Below are 11,733 nucleotides of genomic sequence, written 5' to 3' on the forward strand. Positions count from 1 at the left end.
TTTTTTTTATTTTTGTCCGAAGTCCTTGCCTTTTAAGTTTTAAGTGACACCTAAATCCGAATATTTCACTCTCCAAGCCTTACCCACCTTCGTCACCACCACCACCACCACAACAACCACCGTCATCAACAGCTCCTCCGTTTCTACGGTTCCTTTTCCTATTTTTCTTCCATTTTCCGTATTTCTTTGTTTCTTTTATCTTTTCGCGAAACTTACCGAGGAAGGAATCGAAGTCTCGGATCTCCATTGTTGAATATCGTACGGAGCTCGGTGGTCTTCGTCCTCGTCGCAAAGTTTCGCAATCTGTATTTCTCTTTGAGAGTTTTCTGTAGCTGCATTTCTTCTGGTGAGCCAATTTCTTCTGCATTTGGTTATTCTTCAGCCTTCTCTTCTTCTTCTTCTTCTTCTTCTTCTTCTTCTTCTTTGCTTTCAGTAATGGCGTATTGAAGGGAGATTCTGAGAAAAAAAATTAGGGAAAATAATGGCTTCGTGATTCTAATTTCTCGTCTTCCGTCTTTTCTTAAGCATTCTTGGATTTTGGTGAGATTTTGCCTTTATTGGATTGGAGATATCTTTTTTCATCTCTCTCTGTCGGTGATGGTTCTGTTTCTGGATTCTTTGTTCCTTTTTGGAAAATAGTTTTTTTTTTTCAAATTTTTCTTGTTTGAATTACGCTGTGAGTGTCATTTTTTTTACAGCTCAAAGGAGAAAAAAAAAAGATTCCTGATTTTGTATCAGTAAATCATATGTTTGCTTGCAAAATTTGGTTATTTTTGGGTTGAATCGGTTATCAAAAATACTTTTACTCACCGTTCTGTTTCGCACAGATTGTCTTCTGATTGAATTCGATCTAAGATAAAAGCACTTTTCGTTGTGAGTTCCAATTGTTCCATTTAATTTGCATAAATTATATTTTCAAAAATGAAAATCTTCTTCAAATTACAGGATCTTCAGCAATCAAGAGCTGTGTGTTTAGATCTTGCGTTTGAGATTCTGCATTAGTAGTGCTTATTTAACCCAAATGTTCTTTTGAAATAGTAGCGTCTTCAATACGTATAAATTTTTTACAAGGGCGGTATTTGAGCATTACTATTTATAGTAACAGTTTTTCAAACTTTCTTTTAATCAATTTCTACTTTTTAAGTTTTAGTAAAAACACTAATTTTTCTAAACTTCGATTAGTCTTTAGAATTTTATCTATGTTACATTACGGATGATTCTGTTTGGTTGCCAAAATCTAGCGAACCGAAATGGGATTTTTTTAACTTTTTATTTCTTTTTTTATTACTAGTATTTGGCTTAATTATGCAATAATTCTTTATTTTTTCTCCAAAGCCAGAAAAAATAAAAAAAAAATCTTTTTTTTCTCTTTTTTTTTTTTTTTTTGAAATTTCAAACAAAAAATTTGTTTGCGCAAGTGTGTTTCAGAGGATTGACGTCAATTTTAGAAATTTGACCGAGAAAACTGATCATTGTGATATGCTTTGCGTATATTAAATTAGACCGATTTTAGTTTCTTCCCATTTGTAACAACTAAGATTAAAAAATTGTTGGAGGGTAAAGGGAAGCCGGAAAAAATGTGACCCAACATCTTTTTTATGTAATGATCTAGAAGAGATTTGCCATTTTATGAAAGTAATGTTAGTGAGCTAGTGCTATGTACTTTTCAGCTCCTGGCATACATTTCTGCCCCGTGTTTATAGATTACATTCCTTCTTATCACTTGAATTTTAGTGAATTTCTCTGAATTTGGAAAATTGACCAGCAAGGTTATGTTTTTGAACTATTATGTGTATTTATTTTTTTGAAATAAAATAAATTCTTTATATGTAACTTACAATCCATCTCTTTGCAGGCATTACAGTCTAAATGGATCGACGAAGCTGGCCATGGAAGAAAAAATCATCAGACAAGGCTGCAGCTGAGAGAGCAGCTGCGGCAGCAGATGCGGCTGCTGCTGCTCTGGCTTCAGGAGGATCCCATGGAGAGGTAAGTTTATTCATATCAGGTTTACTCCCAATAAAACCATCATATCTAATATCATGACAACTTTTCTTCTTCACTGCCTTTCTTTTATGCTCAAGTTCCCAATTGTTTTCCCTCTTCAGTGGCATTTTCATGATTGGTTTTTTGATAGGCAACTATTCTCAACTCTACCACGCATTATCTCTAGAATTTTGAACCAGATCATACACATTGTGAAGCACAAATTCGATTTTAACAAGTATAAGGAAAACCTTATTTGCAGAAACATAATCTTTTTTTATTGGAGTTCAGTGTAATAAACTCTACCGACCTTGAACTACCTGATACCACGTAACATATGGGGCCAGGAAATTGACATTTATGCGTGTATTCTGGGCTGAATGTTCTCTTCCCCTTTGAGTGGAGATCTTTCAACCATGTAAAAGGAACCGCGGAAGGATAGCTGCTATTTTCTTCACAAGCTGATGGCCATTTTTCAGCTTCTTAGGTTCTTAGAAACTTTGTCAGAACAATTAAATAATTCCATCTCTCTCCCTCTCTTTTTAATGAAAACAGGATAGCTACAAAAAACCAAATTATGTGCAAATTTCGGTGGAGCAATATGCCCATCTGACTGGTTTGGAGGATCAAGTGAAGGCATATGAGGACCAAGTAAAGACACTGGATGATGAAATAAGTTATTTGAATGAAAAGCTCTCGGCAGCTCAGTCAGAGATGACGAACAAGGATAATCTGGTGAAACAGCATGCTAAAGTTGCTGAAGAAGCTGTCTCAGGTATAATGCTGAACCAATCTTGCTACATTTAAAATCAGGTTCCAAATGCATAGTTACTTCTTTCTGCCTTCACGTGAGTTTTTAATGCGAGAGCATCTTTTCTGCAGGGTGGGAAAAGGCTGAAGCAGAAGCTGTTGCGTTAAAAAATCATCTGGAAACTGTGACGCTCTCGAAGCTCACAGCTGAAGATCGGGCATCACATTTAGATGGTGCTTTGAAAGGGTGTATGCGGCAGATAAGAAATCTCAAGGAAGAACATGAGCAAAAATTGCAAGAGCTCGCTCTTACGAAAAACAAACAGTGCGAGAAGATCAAGCTTGACCTGGAAGGAAAGTTAGCAAATCTAGAACAAGATCTCCGAAGGTCTGCTGCTGAAAATGCTGCTATTTCTAGGTCTTTGCAAGATCGTTCGAATATGCTGATCAAGATAAGTGAAGAGAAAGCACAAGCTGAGGCAGAAATTGAGCTTCTGAAGGGCAACATTGAATCCTGTGAAAGGGAGATAAATTCATTGAAGTATGAACTCCATGTTGCTTCCAAGGAGCTTGAAATTCGTAATGAAGAAAAGAACATGAGTATGAGGTCTGCAGAAGTAGCCAACAAGCAGCACACGGAGGGTGTCAAAAAAATAGCTAAGCTTGAAGCCGAGTGCCAAAGATTACGTGGTCTTGTGCGGAAGAAGCTGCCAGGTCCTGCTGCACTTGCCCAAATGAAGCTAGAAGTTGAGAGTTTAGGACGAGATTATGGAGACACTAGAGTAAGGAGGTCTCCCGTTAAGCCCTCTAGTCCGCATCTGTCCCCTGCAACTGAGTTTACTCCTGACAACGTACAGAAATACCAGAAGGAGAATGAATTCCTTACAGAACGCTTGTTGGCAGTGGAAGAAGAAACAAAGATGCTGAAGGAAGCTTTGGCCAAGCGTAACAGTGAATTGCAGGTCTCTAGAAGCATGTGTGCTAAAACATCTAGTAAGCTTCAAAGTCTAGAAGCACAAATTCAAAGCAACAATCAACATAAAACAACCCCCAAATCTATTGTTCAGATAAGCGCTGAAGGTTCCTTCAGTCAGAACGCTAGCAATCCACCCAGCTTGACCTCCATGTCTGAAGATGGAAATGACGACGATAGAAGCTGTGCCGAGTCTTGGACTACCACACTGATCTCAGAGGTCTCTCAAGTCAAGAAGGAGAAGAGTAATGAAAAAACAAACAGGGCTGAAAAACCAAATCATTTAAATCTTATGGATGACTTTTTGGAGATGGAGAAATTGGCTTGTTTGTCAAATGAATCCAATGGGGCCATCTCCGTTTCAGATTCAATGAGCAGTAAGATATCTGAAACTGTCAACCATGATGCTTCAGAAGTTGTTATGAGAAAAGAAGAGCAGTGTGATTCAAATTCTTTGGCAAACCAACAGCTAACCTCCAATGGGAAATCCCCTGAACTCAGACCTGGATCCAATTCTGAGCAGCTGCCATTGATGAAGCTCCAATCAAGAATCTCTGTGCTATTGGAGTCGGTGTCCAAGGACTCTGATGTAGGGACTATTTTGGAGGATATCAAACACGCTATCCAGGAAACACATGATACTCTGCACCAGCACACAGTAAGTTGTATTTCTGAAGATGTTCACTGTTCTGATGCGGGATGTGATGATCGGCAGGCAAACCCAGAAGATGCTGGCTTAACTTCCGAGAAGGAAATTGCTTTGTCCCAGCCAGCTAGAGAAGCTAGACAAATTATTCGTGACGATTTAGCAGCGGCCATTTCTCAGATTCATGATTTTGTGTTGTTCTTGGGCAAAGAAGCAATGGGAGTCCATGACACATCTACTGAAGGCAGTGAATTCAGCCAAAGGATTGAAGAATTCTCTGTCACTCTTAATAAAGTCATACACAGCGACTTGAGTCTAATTGATTTTGTTCTTGACCTTTCTTCCGTCTTAGCAAAAGCTAGTGAACTCAGATTTAGTGTTCTGGGCTTCAAAGGAAATGAAGCAGAAACTAACAGTCCTGATTGCATCGACAAGGTTGTGTTGCCGGAGAATAAGGCCATTCAGAAGGATTCAAGTGAAATCTACCAAAATGGATGTGCCCACATGCCCAATTCCACTTCTAATCCTGAAGTCCCTGATGATGGAAACATTGTGTCAAGTTATGAATCAAATGCCAAATCATGCAAAATCTCGTTGGAGGAGTATGATCAATTGAAATCAGAGAAAGACAACCTTGCATTGGATTTTGCACGATGCACTGAAAATCTGGAGATGACCAAGTCTCAGTTGCAGGAAACCGAGCAGCTTCTTGCAGAGGCTAAATCACAATTGTCTTCTGTACAGAAGTCGAATAGCTTGTCTGAGACACAGTTGAAGTGTATGGCAGAATCGTACAGGTCACTTGAAACTAGGGCCCAGGACTTGGAAACCGAGCTGAACCTTCTTCGCACTAAGACAGAAAGTATTGAAGCCGAGCTTCAAGAGGAAAAGAGGAATCATCAGGATGCTTTGACAAGGTGTAAAGAGCTTCAAGAGCAATTGCAAAGGTTAGGAATAAACTTTATTTGCAGTATACTAGTACTTTATCAGCTCCACATCGAACAATGCTATTTGGCACCGGCGGTGCTGAGCACCACCCTCTAATAAAGGGAGGGTCCGACAATATTGGGCCTACCTTCTATTAGTAATGGTACTTAGCACTGGTAGTGCCCTAAGCATTTTTCTAAGAAGCCAGTTAGTTTCTTACTTCCCGTGTAGGAATAAATTTCTAGTATGTCTCTATCAAGTGACATCTGTTTTTCTTCAATCTTGTCAGGAATGAGAACAACTGTGAAAATGAAATTAAGCCAAACCAGGTATGCATTCTAAAGTTCATCATTCATGTAACAAATGAATAGCTATAAAGGAATACACATGCAACAAATGAATTCTTGAACTTGTGTTCTTCACAGGAAAAAGAGTTCGCAGCTGCAGCAGAGAAGCTAGCTGAGTGTCAAGAAACCATATTTCTTCTCGGCAAGAAATTGAAGAACTTGCGTCCTCAATCGGAGATCATGGGATCTCCATACAGTGAGAGAAGTCAAAATGGTGAAGGCCTCAATGAAGATGAACCCACTACTAGTGGCATGAACTTACCAGAGTCTGATCAAGCTGAGTTAGAAAGTGTTACTTCTGCCAATCTTAACAGAGTGGGAGCTGAATCACCGATCGATGTGTACAGCGCACCATTAAGCCCATCTGATGCAGAACCGAGCATCCTGAAATCACCAATAAATTCAAAGAATCCAAGACACAAATCACCCAAGTCAGGTTCCTTGTCTTCTTCCTCTGCTCCGACGCCAGAGAAGCATTCACGTGGGTTTAGCAGATTCTTTTCTTCCAAAGGAAAAAATGGTCATTAGGCTTTGTGGCTCCCCCACCACCATAAAACGATGTTTTGTGTTTGGAATTCCATTGAAGAAATAATTAGAAGCACCAGAAAATGGAGATACCCTTTTGTTTGTGTTGCCAGAGTCCTTGCTTTGGAAAGTCCTGGTTGTGAAAACTCAATCTCCATAAGAAAAAAAACATGTGAAGCCGAGATAATTTTTGTAACTAATGGCTGTAAATGATATCCAAATATGTTAATTTGTTCATTCGCTCTGATCGTCTTTTGTAATTTGGTCAAATTGGGACATGGCATAGTTCTGTGAAGTATTTCAAAACGCTTTGAATATCTTGTATGTGGTACTTATTATATAATTTGATTCTTTGCAATACCCCTTAGAAATAGACCAAGTAATTATATCAAAGAAGTATACTTCAGCTTTGCCAGAATGCTTGTGTATATATTTTTCTTATGTTTTTTCTTTAAATTATTACATTATTATGTGAGCAGCTTGATGGGGTTGCGCAGTTTTTCCTGCTTGATTATCAATTATGGAACTTCTGCCGTTCTACGAATTTAATATTGTCTAACAAATTCTGGTAAGCGTCTTGTTGAAGTTTGATAACCCCTCAGATTCCCATGCTTATCGTCTTACCAATTCCGGTCAGACTTTCGTGCTTGTCTAAAAATTTCCGGTCGGGTATGATCCACTAACGACGTTTCGCAGGCAGATTATACCATATTCATAGACAATAAAATAATAAACGACAATACAGTTAAAAAACAGCTAAAATAAAGCAAAATAGTGTACTAAAAGGTAAAATTGACCGGAAAAAAGAACAAACCAAAAGAAAAGAACAGCATAATCTATCTATATAATAAAAGCGCTTGTGCGCTAACTATTCACGGGCGTTTGGCCTTTCGGTCGAAATGCCTATCCAGCGTACCTTTTTTTTTTTTTTTTAATGTCTTTCTCTCGTAAAAAAAAATACACGTAAATTAATAATAATTTTAAATTTATGAACTAAATGTCTAATTATAATTATTCTTCAACTTTGATTTTTTTTTTTTTTTTTTTTTTTTTTTTTTTTTTTTTTTCTTTTCTTCCAAACAAAAAAAAAAAATTTTTTTTTTTTTTTTTTTTTTTTTTTTTACTTTCTTTTCTTCCCATCTTAAAGGCAAAAACCAACTTTATTTTTTTTTTATGTCAGTTTATTTTCAATTTATTTTCATTAATGGAAAAGGCGGGTACTGTTATCACACGTTTTTAACCAAAATGACAACATTTTGGTTGAAAATATGTGAACAGTAACAATCCCGCACATGTGTGTGTGTTTTTTTTTAAATTATTATTCATGGTTTAGTTTTCCCCTTTTCATCTCTTTTTTTTCATTTTGCATTTTTTCCCTCAAATTTTATATTTTCCTGCTTAGATATTTCTTTCTAGTGGTACTTTAAAATTTATTTATTCTTTCATTTTACTTTTTTTTACTTTTTTTTATTTTTATCCTAAAATTTTATTTTCCTTTCGCTTTGGTTCATTTTGCTCTAAAACTTATTTATCTCTTTTGGTTATTTTTGACTCATTTTGTTTATTATTTTTCTTGTTATTTCTTTATTTTAATCTTTTCTATCTTTTTTTTGCTACTTTTCCTAAAATTTTATTTTTTTAATTTTAATTTCTTTTTAAGATTTTATATTCATATGTTCTATACTTTTAATGATAACACAGTAATTAAAACTTAATACATAATTATTTCTCGCAGCACGTGTTCTTCAACTAGTAAGGGAAAGAAACAACATAACATGCGGAAACAAAATCAAATCTAATAAAGGATATAGAGAGAAAGATGGGCTAAGAGGAAAAATAAGATAAATAGAAGTAGAAATGACAACATCTTAAAATAGGAAAAACGACAAAAAATTGGAACATCAACAAACGCAACAGACGACAATGTTCAGAAAACCCACAACAAAAATTGAAAATGTGAAATTTAAACAACAAAAAGATAGAGAAAAAATTCCATAAAAAATGAAGAAAGAAAATAAAAATAAATGTATTAGACAACAAATAAATCAACCACAACAATAAAATAGGAAAAACAAAAATTTTAAGACGACGACCGAGATATTAAACATCAACACGGATAAAAAGCGACGTAATTGTGAAGACGATAATAAAATAAAGAAGAGCCTTATGCAAGAAAGTATTGAAAAGGAGAAGATTATTATTTTTTTTGTTAAAAAAAAAAAACAAACCTCATCCAGTAATAAACAATAACTTTATTCGGCAAAAAAAATTAAATAAAATACTAAACGACAACAAATGACACAAACAAGGACATTAAAAACGACTAAAATCAAAAAACGTCAAAAATTTAAAGCGACAAGAAAGGAAATAAAGGTCGCAAAATAAATATAAAAAATAAATTCAAATTCATCCTCAGGTCAGTTTGCGCCAAAGTACTTGAGAAAATTGCTATATTAAAAAAGAAAAAGAAAAGAAAGGACATGATAACTAAATTGATTACTGGATTCATGTGCTCATATATATCATTTCTTGATTGGTCTTCCAGTTGTACCAGTGTATAATTCTGTTACTGCTCTTCTTTCCACTTTACTTCGAAAGAATATGGTTTGTACACGAACTGTTGAAAGCACCGCACTGTGTTATCAGGAACTTTTTTTGGGTAACTAATTTGCTTTTAACTAATATGGAAGCTATTTTGCAGCAAGAATCATGATGATGCGCATCAAACTTGACAAACGTCGTCAAACCAATGATCCTTTCGGCCAAACAATGTCAAATCGGCGCGTCAGTAAATTCTTCTTTTGATAAAGACGTTGACGCATCAATGGATTCATTCCGTATTCTGAAATTTCATCAACTTTTTCTTTGGGTTTTTTCTCTTGACTCCGCAAGTTAATTGAGTGGATTATGGGTAGTAATATACTAGATTAGTCCCACAACGGAGACGGTGGGTGGTATGTGTTTGATTTTGGGAATTAATCTAGTGGTAGTATACTATATCAACATTGGTGGTCTATATTCAAAAAGAAGACATAATATAATAGATTATTGATGGTAGTCTATTACATTACTCTGATCCTGCGATTACCGTTGGTCACCCTCTTGACTTAGGCGTCATAATCTGATAGTGGTAATCTAGTATATTACTCCAGATTCAGCACCGAAAATCGGCTACTATTTTTGCGAAACTCATTTTGTTGAATTCTGGAGTAACAAAGTTCTAACCCATTTGAAGATTTCCCATACCACGTAACAGCTCAAGAATGAAAGTGGGATCCACACATTCGGATTATCTCGCAGAAAATCATCGTTAGCGTTATTTCAACGAGCAAGGTAAGGAAAACCATTCTAATTTCAACTCTAATATACTAATAAATGTGGTACATGAATGGTTATCTTTTTATTAATAGATGTAATTTCTTATTATTAAATGACATTACAATATTTTTAACATTTATTAATATAACAATGACAATTCATACGTCACATCTGTTAGCATATAATAATTGAAATTAGAGTTAGTGACCTTAGTATTTTTAAAATATCAAGTTTGTACATCATCTTCTTATATAAATAAATGACAAAATTTCCTTTACAAATATTGTCTATCAAAAAAATATCTCTTATTTTTCAAAAGAAAACCATTGTTAAATTTTTTTCAAAATTCAAGATTATTGTCTAGAATCTGTATAAAATATTATTTTTTTATACATTAATTAATAACAAATATTTTTTAAATTGAAAATAATTTTAAAAAAAGAATTTTCTTACGAGGAGATGGGTCTGTAAACTTGGAAATCCATAGGGGTAAGTCAAGATCTGGTTGTCCTTTTTTTTTTTTATGAGAAATTCTTCTGGTTTAAAATTTGTTACATAATATTTTTGTTCGTTAATGTTTAAAAAATATTCAATATATCTATTTTAAGAAATGTATTTGATATACTTTAGTGTGTCATCTTGGCGCTTTATAATAAGACGAGTAAATACAGAGCCCGTTTAGTTCGTTGATTCGAGTTGATGTGTGACTTTATGTGAATGCTTTTTATTGTAGTAAAAAAGTTAGATGTGATTTTTTCTGAGAGCTTTTTACTGTAACAAAACTAAAATCGGTGAAATGAAGGGGATGATAATATTTTGACTAAACATATAGGGTATTTAGGATATTTTCCGGTCATCAATTTCAATGTTAAATTTTCATATGTCGTGTCCACCTCAAAACAAGCTCTTTCTCATTCTCATTGGACTAAATAAAATAAAAGAAAGAAAAAATTAACCTCGTATCTCGACTCTGGTATATACTAATTTTATAGCTAAGGATTGTGTTTGACATTTAAAGCTCATAATTTTCTTATTTTCTCTGCTCGCCTTTTGTAATCTGGTAAAAACGGAACACGATTTCATGACAGTTCTATGAAGTTTTTCAAAACATTTGGAATACGTTATTGTTTCTGCAATTTCACACTTTTCGGGACAATAGCATCCGTAGGGGCGGAGAACGAGTTTGTGGGACTGTGAATTTGTCGTGTTGAGAAAACAAAAGCTCAGTACAATTTTAGAATTACAGCGAGTGAAAGTGAATATCGTTATTCTTCATGAAGTTCAAAATTAATTTGGTTGCTTAACCGTATATGTAGTATTAAAAAAAAAAAAAAAAAGATTTACTTTATTGAAGTAGTTCAAGAACAAGTTGCGGTGTCTATTATACGCTATGTAGTATATAAGGTATGTTTGGTAGTAATTTTCAGAGTCCAAAATCAATTTTCTAATAATTCACAACTGAAATTTGTGTTTAGTAAAAATTATGAAAATTGATTATTAAAGAATTTTTGAAGAATTTACAGTCAAAATCACAAACAATCCAAAGGTAATTTTAGCTTTTAAATTGTGCGACAATCATCTTGAATAATAATTAATGAAACTTTCATAATACTCAACTTATATAATTACAGTTTACTAAACACTCAGTTACTTTCTATAACAACTATTTTTTTTCCAATACAATTAACAATAATTTTTCTAAAATTTAGAGCACTACTAAACTGGCCCACAGAAGGAGTGTATTAAAGCACACCATTTCTGACCGAAATTCATTCAGAAATCATGGATTCGTGTCTAGCTTAGTAGAAATACAGTCAATGTGAAACCTCCTAAATTCATGGATTAATCTAAGGTTATATTAACTTGGACCTACGCGCAGTTTGATATAATAATATATCTATTCTCTCCTTAAAAAGAGAATTAGTTTATTGGGGTGTTTCGTTGCCCCTCATTTAAATATTTTTTTACGGTTATTTAAAATATTATTTTTTTACTCTATTAAATTAATTTATTTTTAAATGTATCTTTATATAAATATTTTTTTTATCCGTGATCTTTATAAATTTTAACTTAAGTTGTGAAACATTTCGCACAAAATTTTTCTTAAGTTTTTTTTTATCTTTTTTTTTTATCAGATATTTTTTTTCACTTTTGTCTTTATTTCTTTTACCCTTTCTTTTTTCTTCCTCGGCAATTTATGTAACTGTTATTTTAGTATCACGCGTGCGAGGCACGCTTTTTTTTTTTTTTTTTTTTTTTAT

At 34.1% G+C, this 11,733-nt stretch overlaps 1 protein-coding gene across 1 annotated transcript; it reads left to right on the plus strand.

Annotated features, from left to right (window-relative positions):
• The first annotated feature begins 52 nt into the window (after window positions 1-52).
• Window positions 53-6,514, plus strand: LOC21399103 (filament-like plant protein 4). The gene is made up of 6 exons (XM_010106130.2): window positions 53-346; window positions 1,856-1,989; window positions 2,542-2,761; window positions 2,869-5,302; window positions 5,572-5,611; window positions 5,708-6,514. Exons 2-6 carry the CDS (start codon window positions 1,870-1,872, stop codon window positions 6,155-6,157), a joined length of 3,264 nt encoding a protein of 1,087 aa, XP_010104432.1. The 5' UTR covers window positions 53-346; window positions 1,856-1,869; the 3' UTR covers window positions 6,158-6,514.
• The last annotated feature ends 5,219 nt before the right edge of the window (window positions 6,515-11,733 follow it).

This window comes from Morus notabilis, unplaced genomic scaffold, assembly GCF_000414095.1.
Source record: "Morus notabilis unplaced genomic scaffold, ASM41409v2 Scaffold550, whole genome shotgun sequence".
Classification (NCBI taxonomy): Eukaryota; Viridiplantae; Streptophyta; class Magnoliopsida; order Rosales; family Moraceae; genus Morus; species Morus notabilis.

Coding starts and splice junctions, on each gene's coding strand:
- LOC21399103 (XM_010106130.2), top strand. CDS start 1,870: ATGGATCGACGAAGCTGGCCATGGAAGAAAAAATCATCAGACAAGGCT. Junction 1,990..2,541: donor CAGGAGGATCCCATGGAGAG/GTAAGTTTATTC, acceptor TAATGAAAACAG/GATAGCTACAAAAAACCAAA. Junction 5,303..5,571: donor CTTCAAGAGCAATTGCAAAG/GTTAGGAATAAA, acceptor CAATCTTGTCAG/GAATGAGAACAACTGTGAAA.